The following is a 16,957-nucleotide window of genomic DNA, read 5'->3' as shown; positions in this document are numbered from 1 at the left end:
GAATCCAGTCCACCTTAAGAGCGCGGTAACGATTTTAGAGAAAAATGTAAAATTGGTAGATTTAGTCGTTGAAATTGTACACCTTTTGTTACGTAATATCTAAATAACAAGTATTGGATTCTATTAGCACGTCTTGTCATCTTGCTTTTTAATAATGAGGTCGCAAGCGTGCGTGCCCGGTAATATGTGACGAGAAGGGACAGTTTTTTTTTTTAATTCATCAAAAAATTATGGTGGTCAATAAAATAATAAAATGATGTATAACAACAGTTTCAGCAAATGTTGTAGATTGTTTAAGTATCAAAAATTACGTTGAAATTAACTCGATTTTCAGAGAAATTATCTCTTGTTTTGAAATAATTTCTGGAGAAAATTGATTTCGTCTTTCATTTACACTACTTCAAATTTATAATAACAAAAGTGCAGTTTATTAAAGTTGAAGTGCAGGATATGTGGAATACAAAATTACCATTTTTAGCTGTCCTAACTTTACGAAAGCTTTAAAATCAGTGCTTTACGCGCGTTTACCTCAACATCCATCAGAAAAAAACCGTTACTTATTAATTGACTATGTTTAAAAAAATAGATTTATTAAAATGCAAGATAACAATACGTATTCCTAATAGTTAACTAAAGGTGTACAATGTCATCGACTAAATCTATCAATTAGAAATTTGGGACTAAAATCGATAGGGAGCGTGCATGAACAGGAGCCGTCAGATTTTTGGCGCGTGGCGTAAATGTGATGTAGCCCACAAGATGGCAGAACCTACTATGCACAAGAAAACACGTGACGTGTGAATGTACATGTTTATTGTTCCGATTCAGGCCACAAGATGGCAGACCCTCCAACGCGCACGGTCCCTATAACGGCCTCTTAAATGAGCGCTATTTCACCAACAAACTGCGATCGCAGTTTGGCGAGGAATAAAGTGATGTCACAATGTTATGTACATATACGATAAATAAATAAAAAACCATAGACTAAACGCCACTGGTGTAGGATTTATGAGGTTCCGCCCCACGCTCGGACAGCTGTTGGGATCTTATCGCGCGCGATCTGCCGTGTTGATAACTGATAACGGTGATAACGGGCCGGTGGCGCTCAAACTGTCACCGCTGATAAAACCAGCTTTGAAACATTAGTAACGTGTCGAAGAAATATTTCTAACCAAAAAAAAACCGTCGCACGACAGTTTTAATTTATAATATTTTGGTCATTAATGTATAATTTTATAACCCAAATCAGCAGTTCCGCTTTATGAAATGGTGGTTTCATGGAGCAATACACGAGTTCCAAAATAATCAAAATAGGCGGGTTAATAATATTTTAATAATTTGTAGCTATTTAATAACACTATAACACCACGGAAACTAAATATTTCCATGAAATTGTATGGGAAGCGGTGGTGGCCGAGTGGATAACCCTGGTAAGGGCATTTATTCGTGTGATGAGCATGGATATTTGTTCCTGAGTCATGGGTGTTTTCTATGTATTTAAGTATTTATAAATAATTATATATATCGTTGTCTAAGTACCCTCAACACAAGCCTCATTGAGCTTACTGTGGGACTTAGTCAATTTGTGTAATACTGTCCTATAATATTTATTTATTTAATGATTTTATATCACGTCCGACTTTCAATCCGGAGGTCGCGGGTTCAAATCTTCAAATCCTGGCTCGTACCACTAAGTTTTTTCGGAACGAATGTACAAAATATCATTTGAAATTTACCACTAGCTTTTCGATGAGGAAACCTGCATGCATCTGCGAAGAAATTCAAAGGTGTATGTCAAGGCCCCTAATCCGCATTGGGCTAGCGTGGGGACTATAGCCCGAGCCCTCTCGCGCATGATAGGAGGCCTGTGCCCAGCAGTGGGACGTATATAGAATGAATTATTATTGTATGGGATCCTAATTTCACCAAAATACAGATACGTAAAACTAATGTGGGAAGAAAGTAGAGCCGCTAAGAAAAAATTTTTTCCAAAAAAATTTTTTAAATCTATACCTAGCATAGATTTCGTGGAGTCGCTCAAGACGCCAAAACGTCCAATGCGTCATGACACATTAATCATTATCCTTAATTAGTCATTTTCCTCTTAACGTGCCGCTATATATCCACGACGTGTTTGACGCGTCGCTTGTGCGACGCAACAGATTACGTGCGGTTTCCTTAGGGATGTGCTCAATCGATTTCAACTATGTAACTATTTTTTTTTATACTACGTCGGTGACAAACAAGCATACGGCCCGCCTGATGGTAAGTAAGGTATTGCATTGTCACCCGACTTACATATGTATGCAAATTTTCAGCTTCATCGGAAACCGGGAAGTGGGTCAAATTTAACTTGCAATATTTGTCCCATACATACTAACAGGGCAAGTTAAATAAAGGCTTGTAAAAAATATTAATAACGCCATTTTCCGTTTTTGTCACTTAATTATTTATATGGTAAATATGATAATTTGTCATTACCATGTACTTACGTCATACCAAGCACATAAATTGTCATAAACTTGACACTTTAAAATTGTGAGATATCTTCGCAGATTCACAGAAAGGGACCAAAACATTTTTCTCAATTCTTGCATACTACACATTTTTTTACCGCGGAACTGTCAATTTACACCATTTTTTTTTATTCTAGAAACAATCTAGACTAGTATTTTTTATACATTTTTTTTTTGTATGACTATATTTTGTGATTTTTTTAGTATTAAATTTGATCTATGAATTATATTCATTAGTATTATATATGGAATAGTATTTACAACATTAATAAATTGCTCTGATAATTAGCTTAAGATAATTATATGTAATACTGTCTTACTATTCATAAGTGCTTGTTGCTAGGCCTACATGAATAAAGTATATTTGAATTGAATTGAATAAATAAAACTAACTAACTAACTATTGTGGCACGGTGATCCAAAGAGGGTCTTGGCCTCCAAAACGAGAGAACGCCGCCTGTCCCGATCCTGTGCCACTTCCTGCCAGTTATCGGCTTTGTGTTGGCACAGATCCGCCTGTACACTGTCGCTCCTGCGGTATCTGGGCCCTCTGGACGGCGATCAGTCGGTCGTCCCAAATAAACTCTCTTCACACCCCGATCCTCACCGATCCTCAGTATATGGCCGAACCAGCGAAGTCTGTGGCATTTTGTTTCGCCGATAATATTGGGTTCGGCTACTAAGAATTAAATACTGAAACTATATTCAAGCACATCACTAGTGCCTGAAACAGTTTGAGAAACAGCGTACGATCCGAGTTACACAGAATTTATTACAATTCCACTAGCACAGAATAGTGGCACTAGCAAGAAGAATCAATCACGTTCAATTTCAGAGCAAAATTCAACAAAATTCAAAGTTATATAAAATATAATGATTTATATTTAATTGAGTGTAATACAATTGTTGACAGTATAATATTGTTTTGTTATGGACTCTATTGTGCAGTAGTGAACCAGTATTATGTCAGTATTACTTTTGTATGACCAATTCTTAGTCACGCCTGACTTTGCTTTGAAATGAGAGTGGTGTTTTGTTTTTTAAATTATTAAATATAAATTTTGTGAAATGTTAAAGTGATAATTTTTATGACATTATTGATTTTTTTTTTATAAAAATATAAATATGGTGTTTCGAGAAAAAATAAGGACGTGGATATTAACTAAATAGAACGAACCGTGTGTGTCTGTGTGTTTGTGTAGTGACGATCTGTATCTTATCTCGTGGGATTGAATCGCGATGAAATTCGAATAATATGTGGCAGATTGTACTAGTGGCGGGTCTTATAGGTATAGTAAGAAATCTTTACAATTAAATATAATTATAAATTTAACTGGTGACCGAAGAGCTGGCGGCTTCCTCGCACAACGTATCAGTTTTGCGATACAACGAGGAAATGCCGCCAGCATCCTTGGTACAGTGCCTCGAGGGCCTATTTTAGATATAAGCTAGTTATTGTAATCATCTGTATATATCCATTATATATATTGTTATTGTAAATAAATGTTCTTATAATATAAATATTTGGGACAATCTTACACAGACCGAGACCCAAACTAAGCAAAGCTTGTACTATGGGTACTAGGCGACAATGTACATACTTATATACATAGAAAACACCCATGACTCAGGAACAAATATCTGTGTTCATCGCACAAATATATGCCTTTACCGGGACTTGAGCCCGAGACCATCGGCTCATAGGCAGAGTCCCCCACTAGGTCGTCAAAATTTAGACCTTTCTCAGCTTTCTATCGCTTCGAGTCACAGAAGCGACTTGGAGTCTGTAGAGATTCAAAGTTCGAATCTAATTTTAAAATTTCAAGGGCGTTTTTAGATCGATCTTTGTAAAATTAGTAGCTGTCGAAAGTGTTTAGTTTTTACGAGGCCGTGCCGTACAGTTGCGTTCGGGGCTCACAAACGGCCTCGCCGAAAGATCAGCGCTGACTTTCGGGTAAGCATTAGGCGAGCCCATTTCTAAAAAAAAAAGACGTTAAGTCGCATGACTACCAAGCAGGAGATTGCTAATTTCTTAGCTGGTATTTATAATTAAAGCGAATTTAGTTCCAGTCTAAGTTTTCAGTTAAAAGTGTACCATTTACTTTTTTCGAAAAACTATCAACTATTGGGTATCGAATTAGTCAGCAAATGTTATTATAATGTACATGAATTTTTTAATGATAAATTTGATTAATAAGCATGTTAATTTAAAGTATATTGCTGTGCCCTTGCGGGGTGTCACATATAAACCCACCTATTTATAAGCTCCACCTAATAATGTGTAATGTGATATGCAATAAACATTATGAATTAAAAAGAAAAATAGTGTGCGAGGAAAAATACCTTTTTGTGATGCTTTTTCACATACATTTTGTATGAACCGTCACAAAATTTGTATGAAAAACTGCGGACACTTTTTTATTTGTATCAATCATGCGTCTTCGTATTTCCGAGTCGAAATAACCCGAAAGTTGTTACTTTTTCGAATACAGTAAATGGTAGACTTTTTCCTGAAAACAAAGGGGGTTTGAACGGGACTATTAAGTTTTTTTTATACTACGTCGGTGGCAAACTACCTGATGGTAAGCAGTCTCCGTAGCCCATGTACGCCTGCAACTCCAGAGGAGTTACATGTGCGTTGCCGACCCTAACACTCCGCACCCTCGTTGAGATCTAGCAACCTTACTCACCGACAGGAACACAACACTATGAGTAGGGTCTAGTGTTATTTGGCTGCGGTTTTCTGTATGGTGGAGGTACTTCCCCAGTTGGGCTCTGCTCTAGATCTGGAATGACATCCGCTGTGCTGTGCCCTACCACACAAAGCGAGATGACATTCACAGTGCCCATACCTCTCTTACTCAATACCCATACCTTTCTTAGAAGAATAGGGGAAAATACCTTTACAGTACATATGGTGCTACTTTCCTGCACGCGTGCGGGAATGAGCACTTTCCGTGCATATGTCGAAACTTTAAAGAGCCATATGTACTATAAAACGTTGTACGATACACGTGCGAATAGGAAATTCGCGACTTGTGTCGATTTAAAACACTTTCTTCGGTCGTATTTTAATTTATCACAACTCGTTGCGAATTTCCTATTTTCTGCACTTGTCTCGTAAATAACTATTTCACCTCAGCAGCTCGAACAAGCCTACTTTCGTCACTCCAGGGAGTGAGACAAAGTAGCTTTTTAATTTAGTGAAGGCCATGAATACAGTAATAAAAACTTTACTTGATGTTGATTTTTTTAAACCTTTAATATGCTCTCACTACTGAGGTGAAAAGTTGTATGTGTCACACGAGAGCAAAGTTATTTAACATCTCGTGATTTTGAGTCCCGAGTAAGCGAAAGATTCTATAATTGAATACAAAATTCTAAGTTAGAATCTTGAGCGTAGCGACACATACAACTTTTCACAACACTCGCAAGAAAAACTAACTTTCCTTTCTTGTTGCACAAATAACTATTGCCCAGCAATGATACGTAGTACGCTTATAAAATAAAAAGTTGTCAACCTAAAATAACATTACGAATGTTTCGAGACATGTTAATAGTTTTTGTGCAAAAATAGTTACGAAATTTTAATGGTGCGTTTAGATCGTGATTTTTTTCTATCGAGTTTAAGTTGTTAAAACATCCGGGTTTAATCCCTAGAATTGGCGTAGACACTAGCTTTGCGAAAGCGACTGCCATCTGACCTTCCAACCCAGAGGGCAAACAAGGCCTGGTTGGGATTAGTCCGGTTTCCTCACGATGTTTTCCTTCACCGAAAAGCGACTGGTAAATATCAAATGATATTACGTACATAAGTCCCGAAACACTCATTGGTACGGGCCGGGGTTTGAACCCCACCAGCGCGTCCTGAAACGTATTATGATCTGAAAATGCGCTACGATTTTTTCGAAAACTGCTGAACCCGCGGCACCTGAACGTGAGATAAGCAAATATAATTTTAGGTCTCTGCATCATGATAACTTTTCGAACAAAAATTAGCTGCGGTAAAACATTAGCAATACTTTAGGCAATATGGCGCCGGTCGCTGGAAGTGTTATTAAGAATTATTATTGTCTTGCAGCCTGGACGGGCCTCCACTGCGAGGCCGACGTGAACGAGTGCGACAAGGACAGCGTGAGCTGCGGCCCCACTGGCACTTGCGTCAACCTCCCCGGCTCCTACATGTGAGTCATCATTGACCTTCGGCTCTATTACTAACTGTGTAGGCACTGGAACAACAAAATCTTGTAATGATGTTCCGAATTATTATTTTTATCGTTTTTACGGTCCCGTACCCAAAGGGTCAAACGGGACCCTATTACTGAGACTTCGATGTCCGTCCGTCCGTCTGTCACCAGGCTGTATCTCATGAACCGTGATAGTTATCCAGTTGAAATTTCTACAGATGATGTATTTCTGTTGCTTCTATAACAACAAATACTAAAAACAGAATAAATTAAATATTTAAGTTGGGCTCCCATACAACAAACATAATGTTTTTGCCGTATTTATAAATAATGGTACGGAACCCCTCGTGCGCGAGTCCGACTCGCACTTGCCCGGTTTTTTACAGTATATATGTCTATAGTCGTATAGTTAGAAAAATACGGGTAGTCTATCTCGCCACGAGATACTGTCGCGTGACAGTAGTTGTATTAGGTAGTAGTAGTAAAAGGATCTTCCGCGTCCCAAGATCAAAACAAGACTCCCCACAATTCCTCCATCCGTTTATTTATAACCACATATCAAAACTCTTCAATGTGCAAGATATGACAGTCAAAGAATTTCAGACCATTGCCCGTGGGTGGTTAATCTCTCCCTCGTACCAGGCAACAGAAGATACATTGAAACCTTTGCAGTAAACACCACATCTCTTTTGCACACAAACATATATACACACACACACACACACGCACACATACACACACACACGCACACACACGCACACACACGCACAGACAGACACACACATACACACACACACATACACACACACACACACACACACACATACACATACACACACACACACATATACACATATACACATATATACACACACACACACACACACACACGTACACTCTCACGCTCGCACAGCTTGTACCATGAGTTTAAAATAATAAGTGCGATTGTTTGTTAGTTTTCAAAAGTAGTTTAATTTAGATAAGCTCATTAATACATATTTGTAAACTCTTATTTTATCTGTATTTTTCGCATCATTCTTATTGATAAATCTCCTGGTATTTCCTAGAGTCCTCACGACACAGGCTTAACCTGGTGTGAGGGCTACTCCTAATTCAAATTGTAATATTTGTAAATGAAACCTACTCGTGTTATATCCTATATTTGACCTATGCCTGGTAATGAAATAATAGTACATTACGATACAAGTGCGAAAAATAGGAAATTCGAAACTAGTGGCGATAAATTCGACACGAGTTGCGAATTACCTATTCGCACATGTACAACGTTTTACAGTACATATGGCCCTTTAAATGTTCGACACAGTAACGTAATATGCTAATTTTCGCACTAGTGCGGTAAAGTAGCACCATATGTACTGTAGATTTTGTATTTGTATTGTAATGTCGACCAGATGTCAATGCGAGCGCGGCAAATGCGGGCACGAGTGCGCCCTGGCCGACCCGTGCTACCCGGCCGGCAACGGCACGGGCCCGTGCGAGCACGGCGGCGCCTGCACGCAGCGCTGCAGCGACGTCGTCGACTACTCCTGCCAGTGCATCGACGGCTGGGCCGGCAAGAACTGCTCGCAGCAGGTACGTCCCACGCCTGTCTTCAATGTGTCTTCAATTACTCGGAAATGTTCACCTTATTGTAGCAAAAATACAACGGACAGGGCGATAAATGTCGCTACCTTTTGGTCCCGCACAGTTTGAAAGTCCGAAACCATCGACACGAGAAGAAGAAGAAGCAAGAATAGTACGGGAAGTTCTTCGTTATGGTCAAACACAAATAAAAAAAAATTCAAACCCTTATTGTCGTGTTTTAGCGGACGGGAAAGTTATTACTTACGGAAGGTGGAGATAAGGAATGGAATCTCCATATACCAAAAAGTGTCATCAAAAAACCTTAAATAGGTGGCGCTACAATACCTAGAATACTAGGAAAAAGGATCAAATCATAGACAGCGCACTTCACTCCGTCAATAACGCATAGGTTCTTAGCTACTCTAGCGCTACTCTAGAGAGATTTGGAACTATTATTTATAGCTGATCACTGGACACTTTTGCATAAGTTCTGCCTATGGAGATTGCGTTCCTTAACTCTACCTTCCATACTATACAGCTTAACCTGTGCAGTTGAACTGTACACGCAAAACTGCGCCGGCATACTCCAGTGTGTATGGCCAGCTTTAAGCGCGTTAGCCCTCAGTTCGACATTGGTATTCCAGAGCGTCGCATCAGAATCAGAAGGCAGCGACTCGACGTCGTCCACAGTGCTGATCGCGGTGGGCTGCGCGCTGCTGGCCGCGGCGCTGGGCGCGCTGGCGCTGGGCGCGCTGTGCGCGCAGGCGCGCCGCAAGCGCGCCACGCGCGGCACCTACAGCCCGTCGGGCCAGGAGTACTGCAACCCCAGGGCCGAGATGATGCACCACGCTCTCAAACCGCCTCCGGAGGAGCGCCTCATTTAAAGGTATATATTCAAAAGGTCTGCCTCCTCCTTTTAGGGTTCCGTACGCAATGGGTAAAACGAGACTATACTAAGACTTCGCTGTCTGCTCGTCGAGACTGCTTACCACCAGGCGGGCCGTATGCTTGTTTGCCATCGAAGGAGTATAAAAAAAAATCTGTTGCCGCTATAACAACAAATACTAAAAAATTTAATAAAATAAATATGTATATATGGGCACCAAAGTCGTGTATACATATTTTTGGCACGTTCACATTAAATAGTTCACATCCTGTGCTGCCCCCTACAGTTTATATACACTCCCTATAGCACAGAGACACCGACGCTTAAATACATGATTTTTTCTTATTGCCTGAAATTAATATGTGTTACTCGTACATCATTGTTTACTGATTCTGGGAAAAATAAAAAATAAAATGAAAACATGGATTTTCACTGCCGAATCAGTGTTAGAATTTACATGGATCAAATCATATTTATGTAAATATATAATTTTCAGTAAGAGATATATGAAAAATCTTACTATGTACTATCAAAGTGGTAAAATGTGTCCCCCCCCCCAACCCCTGTAACTTCTAAAATAAGAGAATGATGAAACTAAACAAATATATGACATACATTACCATGCAAACTTCCACCGAAAAATTGGTTTGAATGAGATCTAGTAAGTCGTTTTTTTAACACGTCATAAATGGTACGGAACCCTTCATGGGCGAGTCCGACTCGAACTTGGCTGTTTTTTGTTGTCTACGCTGCATACATAACTATGCATTTATAGTATTTTATGCAACAGTTGTATAAGAAGGGTCAAAAAAGGCGAGTGGCGTGAGTTACCATGTGAGCCGGAGCCGAAGGCGTAGGCGAACATTGTAAAGGAATACGCCACGAGAATTTTTTGACCTACTTATACAACGTTGCATACAATATTTTTCCTACGAGTCAACAAAAATAAATCTTAATTTAGGTAAACAAATTACAGCAAAAGTATATAGCCAAGACGCGCGAGCATACCTTGTTACGCGCCCGGCCCGCCCCGGGCCGCGGCCGGCCGGTCGGCGACACCTCCTCGTAACTCATGAGGCCCTGGTACTTGCTACTTGCTAAATTAATTTTTTGGACAGTTTTTTCTCAATTTTGGCCACCGTAGCCTACGGAGACTAACAAGCAACGCTAAGCGGTCTTCGTAGTCTATGGGGTTGCTATATTACGGGTGTCACATGCGTGTTTCTGACTTATGAAGTAATTATTTTTACTATGCAACCCAATGAATATTTTGTAAGTTAGCAGCAATGCACTTAGTTTAAAACTGTATTCGTTTTGGTTTTGTTAGGTTGGTAGCCATTAATCGCAGTAACGTTATAGCTTATAAAAGCACAAGAGCTTTTATGATGAATAGACAATATAGACTTTTCTTGAAATCTTTTATGTATGTTCTTATATTCGTGTTAATGAATGCATAAATGACAGATAACAGTAGAGGAGTAGGAAAAAGGTTAAAAGACGCCAGTGTGAGGTCCTAAGCGGTTGTCTCAGGTCAATAATTGTTCCAGGTCCGAGCCCGAGCGGCGCTCGGCCACGCCAAGTACCTGCGGGCGGTACTCCACGGCCCGGCATCGCCCCCTGACCAAACTTTACTCAGTATTTACTCTATCATATCATATTTGACTTAATCATGCATGTTTAATGTATTGTTGTCGATATTAGGTAATCAAAATCAGGTTCGGATTTTTGTACATATTCTTAAATTGTATTACTAAAGAGACTATGATTAGTATAGCCGAACTATTTTCAGATTTTTATCATAATTCAGATATCTGAATGACATTACCGTTTAAATATGAGAAATGATACCTGTATTTTAAATTATATTATAGATAGAGATATAAATTACTAAAAACGGTGCGAAAAAAAAAAGTGTGTTTAAAGATGTGACAGAGCAAGAGGTACAGTCACCATCAAAAGTAGCGGATGAAACAACGCGCCAAAAGTATCTGATATTCCGGATAACTTTTCCAAATATAGATGAATTTCTAAAATTCCAGTTCAAAAGTATATTTTTTACAGTCTTAGTTGTTCTATATTAAAGACATAATTTTTTGTTAAGCTGTTACAGAATGGTAGATACTTATGAAGCGTTATTTGATCCGCTACTTTTGATGCTGACTGTACGTACATTTGAGCTTTTATTTTACTATTTTTAGTAGAACTTTCAATGTAAGGTTTCGATAGTATACTTAGAAATATATCAATTATATGTTCAATAGTTGATATCGTTTTATATTAGGGGCAAATTTTTTTTTCTTGACCGTTTGTCGTAGATTTAGATAATGTTTGGCTGGTTTGAAGAGGTCCTCATTTTCTGTGAAATATGTTCGAAATCCCAAATAGGGACGAATTTCAAAATACCATACATTTTCGTAACGCAGTGGAAGATTATTTTGAACATATATTGCACTTATTATGTGCAGAATAGGGGACTATGTATCCACCAAATTGTATCGAAACGACAAAAAAAAAGAGATTTAAATAAAAATCGGCCCTTTAAGCTGGCGTTGAAAAGGACCTTATACCCTTAAAATGATAGTTAAGAACCAGTGTTGTGACACGTCATGTTAACTAAAATGAACTACTTAGGGTCAGTTGCAACACACGTCATGTTAATAAAATGAACTACTTAGGGTCAGTTGCACCACACGTCATGTTACTAAAATGAACTACTTAGGGTCAGTTGCAACACACGTCATGTTAATAAAATGAACTACTTAGGGTCAGCTGCACCACACGTCATGTTACTAAAATGAACTACTTAGGGTCAGTTGCAACACACGTCATGTTAATAAAATGAACTACTTAGGGTCAGTTGCAACACACGTCATGTTAATAAAATGAACTACTTAGGGTCAGTTGCAACACACGTCATGTTAATAAAATGAACTACTTAGGGTCAGTTGCAACACACGTCATGTTAATAAAATGAACTACTTAGGGTCAGTTGCACCACACGTCATGTTAAATAAAATGAACTACTTAGGGTCAGTTGTACCACACGTATCAGACAGATCAACACAGCAGAGAACTATCGAAACTTTCCATACAATAAAAAAATTGCGGTGAAAGGCGGTTTGGTGCAACCGACCCTTACGATGGTATTCCACCTGCCCAATCTTTGTCCAATGTGCATTGAGTCTCACTCTTTCATTAAGCAAAATGTGAGATGCAAACACACATTGAGCCAAGAAATTTGACAAGTTTACCATCCTTAAACGTGTTGAAACTATATCGTTAACATAAAGTATCGACTTAGTGAAACTTTTTGTACTTATTGAATCTGACATTCCATATAATTAATATTTTTAGTCATATAAGATTGACCATATCAATTTCGGACGATATATTTGAATTTATGGTTTAGTGTGTATCGTGCAACTTATTTACACGCTATTTGGGGCGTCAAAATGATGTATTCGTATATTATCAAATTTATGACTCAAGTTTTAAAAACGCTGATCATATTTTATACAATGACAATCATCTTAAACTATTTTTATAAACGAATGTACTTAAGGTAAATTCTAAATTTGTAACGGTGTGCGTCCAAGAAAAGTTTTATCGAATGACTGTTATTTCAAATTAGTTTATATTTAGTAGTGAATCGAAATGTGATGAATTGCGAACTCTCCTTCTGGTTAATATAAATAAGCAATCCCCGGTTTGACGGGAGCATAAATGGACTTCTGCTAGCTTAATTAAATATCAACTCTTCTAACGACATCTATATAAATTTTTGAACTATCGAAATTATAAAACTCTTCACGCCCTAATAAATGGCCGCCTCTATTGAAATAGCGTTGATAAAGAAAATGAGACATATTAACGTCAATCTATGTCTGTGAAATATTATTCGTTCCTTATTTCCTTGTAGTTAAGTACCCTCAACACAAGCCTTATTGAGCTTACTGTGGGACTTAGGCAATTTGTGTAATAAAGTCCTATAATATTTATTTATTATTATTTGTTGATCAATTCTTCGGACTATTTACAATATCTGGGAGACCGAGCTTTGTTCGGAAAACATATTTAAACTCAAAAATGCGTATTTTCCCAGAGATACGACCTAGCTAGATCGATTTTTCGCCCCCGAAAACCCCCGTATAGCATATTTCAACGAAATCGTTGGAGCCGTTTTCGAGATCCCCGAATTATTATTATATATATATAAGAATGAAAGAGGTTTGCAAGTAATAGAAACATCTCATCTTACTCAAAAATATGTCCCATAGCTCTGATGTCGGCGAATTAAGAACTATGGCACATATTGTTGAGTAAGTTGTATGCAACCATATTTTAGCACTTGACTGTACCATATAGAATTAACGCTCTTCTTTTATAATATCTGGGAGACGGAAAACATACAAAAACTAAAAAAATACGCGTTTTCCCAGAGATAAGGCTTAGCCAGAACGACGACCCAAATAAAGCAAATTTCATAAAAATCCTTAGAGCCGTTGCCGAGATCCCCACAATATATAAATATACAAGAATTGCTCGTTTAAAAGGAATAAGATTACGAATCAAAAATGGCTTCATACGGTCGATAGAATACTCGATATTGAAGTAAACATTAGCAGCGTATTTTAGCTCCCGTCAAACCGGGGTTTGTAAATATATCTGTGTTAGTTAATAAGTCAGCATGGATTTGTGACTCGTGTGATACGGCAGAGATGAATACTTGAATTAATATTAAGAAGGTAAGAGCGTAACAGATTCTAAAATAATTTAAGATGTGACGGCGCCGAAGGAGCGCGACGCGCTATGCTGGTAGTTCAGTAGATTCTAGTTCATATTGCTTCGTTAATAGTTCACAACTATGCTATGCTTACAGTATTATTCACACTGGCCGACCCGATATATAGAACTGATGACGACTGTATTTACATATATCTATGCTTTGAAACTCCGTCCACTCTTTATTGAGCTTAATTATCAAAAAATATATCTAACTACATAAATATATATTTACGAATAACAAAATGTTGATAAGTAGAAATGTTTGACATTTAAATATATAAGTAAATAAATGCTTGGTGGCTAAGCGATTTCTTCTAAATTATACGCAAAAGCGAAATCATGTTAACCTATTGTTATAATGTGTGAGTCTTCAAAATTACTGCAGGCTTGGTTGGTTGTGTTGTACAATCAGCTGCAGATATAGTTGACCCCCCTGCATAAACTTTGTACTCAGAGTGGGTCAATTATCCCTGCAGCTTCCTATACTTCTCGCGTCGAATGATGGCCCCTATAACGCTTCCTTCAAGTCTACTGCTTAGGCTTAATTTAAAACATAATTGAAGGAATATGTTTTACCGTTTTTTTATTATTTACATGTTAGATTTCTAAATTAATATGCTAAACTTCCAAAGTATGTCTACAACCATTTTAAGTGAACGCTACTCCATATAAACATAATCGGACAGACAGACGGACATGACGAATCTATAAGGGTTCCGTTTTTTGCCATTTGGCTACGGAACCCTAAAAATGAGCTGTCATAGGGATCATCATTTGTCGCGAAACGGACCCTAATGTCGAGATAACAAGTAATGGTTTTTTTATTGATTAGATACAAAACTTTAAGATGAAGTGGATTCAGACAACAGATTTTTTGAAAATTCGTAACGTTTTTATAGACCACGGTTGCCAAAAAATATGTATGGCACTCTTGAAGCTTTTTTCTAGTAATTTCATCGACTCAAAATCTGATTAAACAACTTCCAACAAGTAAAAAAAACCTAAACTTACGATCTTTTTTTAACTGTATTTGCATTAACATGAAATTTGCTTCTAAAAATGCGTAATATTATTTTCGAACGAACAAAGATATCCGCATTCCGCAATCCCGGGCACGCACGGCCGTCCGCTCAGTGCTCAGCGACCTGACCTGAGAAGGACTTGAACTTACTGCAGCTTAAAGGTGGTATTACTGATATCATTGGCCGGTATTACGTAGTGTTTCAAATTTTTGTTTAGAGCATAGTGCGCGCGCCACGGCCGCCGGTGCCTTACCCGGACGGGGCAGTGCACAGTCAGCAACAAAAATATTCAAGCGAATAGTTCATCTTGAATTGTGATTATAGTCAAACCCCGTGCATTATCACGAATAGGGAGAATTGCTGCCAGAGAGCAGCACTATCATATAGTGTAAACTGTAAACCATAGACTTATACTATTGCCTTGAGGTTCCTCCTCCCGAACCATTTTTTATATATTAAATATGATATTTTGTGAGCAGAAAAAAATATATAACAATCTACAAGATATGAGCAATGATATGGTTTTTCTGGAAATGCATTGTAATTTCAATAAGTGAAGAAAAAAAATCTTGAAGTCACCCCTATTTGTTTCAGTTGTATTCTTATTACTACTTCAATGTTTTTTATCAAGTTTTTACTATGACATTAATGTACCAAGCTACCAAGGCGGTTTGTTTGCAGAGGCCTAAAACGCGAAAATCGAAATTTCGTTATCTGTCTCTATCGTTCGAATAGGTAAGAGTGATAGAGACGCAAATAATGAAACTACGATTTCCGTGTTTCGCTGTAGACCCTCAGTATGTGCTAGAGGCGCCCTCTGTGCAGAGTTTTGCGTAATACCCCCTATTTCTCGTGAACTTTGTACATCTAATACATTGAGTAAACGGATTGTGAAAATAGTTCATTTTCATCACAGCCCTAGTTCACTCGTATATTTTTAATGCTGACTGTACACTTAATAAAATGTACTTACTATAAAAACGCTTTTTATCTTTTACTTTATATTGACTTTTCTATATCGATGTAAGCTTTTATAGACAATGTATTTGTTAGGCGCTATATCTTTGGGGTATTGTATCGTTTCACAGTGGAAATGTAAAGTTACACAATAGACGTCTAAAACAACACTTACACTGCGTGCGCTATGAAAATCGTTGCAGATTTGTCTTGGACTGACTCTACCGTATTTTTATTACTTAATAAAAAATTTAAATAAAAAAAAATGTTTTAAAGTACCAAAAGAAGTCAAAATCTTTTGACATTGACAGTACCATACAAAAATGAACTGTCACAAGTATCTTTGGCCGCGACACGTATAGTAGAATTTTTTGGAAGTTAACAAATTAAGGGCCGGTCCCTAATTAATAATATACGGTAAAAACAATAACTTTGAAAAATAATTGTTTTCAAATTAAACCCGCCCAGTAGAGACTTGGAGGAACTGTCATTCAACGCGAGAGGTACCTATCTTATACCAGGGGTCACCAATTAATATCAGGGATCTAATTTTTAAAATAAAATTATAAACGCGGTCCGTTTCTACTTAAGTTTATTAAATTAATCATTCAATGGTCGCGCCACCTTGAACGTGAAAATCTTTTGAAAATATGACGTACGTAGTGACATTCCCATACTTTGACACTTCATAGGTGGTGCAAAATTGCCTTTCACTTTTGGATTACATTCGTTTCTATTATTAGAAATAGTTTTTTTTTACCGTTGTTCCGTTGTGTAACGATACAAAACCCTATTCTTTAATATAACCAGTTATGTACGTAGTGACTACATCAGAGTAGATAAAATATTTATGCAAAATTTACTTTACTAGAAAATAGCTAAGTAATAAGATATTTATATAAGTGTTACGATTATTGGTACGCTGAATACAACCATTATGTCAAGATAAATGTTTCTAAACTGTAACCCAACTACGGATTTTTGCATATTTCGGTTAAAGATTCCTTGGAAAATGATTCC

At 37.7% G+C, this 16,957-nt stretch overlaps 1 protein-coding gene across 1 annotated transcript in view; it reads left to right on the top strand.

Annotated features, from left to right (window-relative positions):
* LOC133529293 (protein crumbs) overlaps positions 1-10,847 on the top strand; it is a 200,344-nt gene extending 189,497 nt beyond the window's left edge. The window contains exons 46-49 of the mRNA XM_061866993.1: positions 6,598-6,700; positions 8,116-8,296; positions 8,932-9,173; positions 10,721-10,847. Of these exons, the coding sequence (XP_061722977.1) occupies positions 6,598-6,700; positions 8,116-8,296; positions 8,932-9,171 (524 nt within the window). The 3' untranslated portion in view covers positions 9,172-9,173; positions 10,721-10,847. The remainder of the gene's footprint in view (positions 1-6,597; positions 6,701-8,115; positions 8,297-8,931; positions 9,174-10,720) is intronic.
* Positions 10,848-16,957: the final 6,110 nt, after the last annotated feature.

Source organism: Cydia pomonella, chromosome 1, assembly GCF_033807575.1.
Source record: "Cydia pomonella isolate Wapato2018A chromosome 1, ilCydPomo1, whole genome shotgun sequence".
NCBI lineage: Eukaryota > Metazoa > Arthropoda > Insecta > Lepidoptera > Tortricidae > Cydia > Cydia pomonella.
Note: the sequence above shows the minus strand (reverse complement) of the source record. Positions and strands in the feature narration are given on the sequence as shown.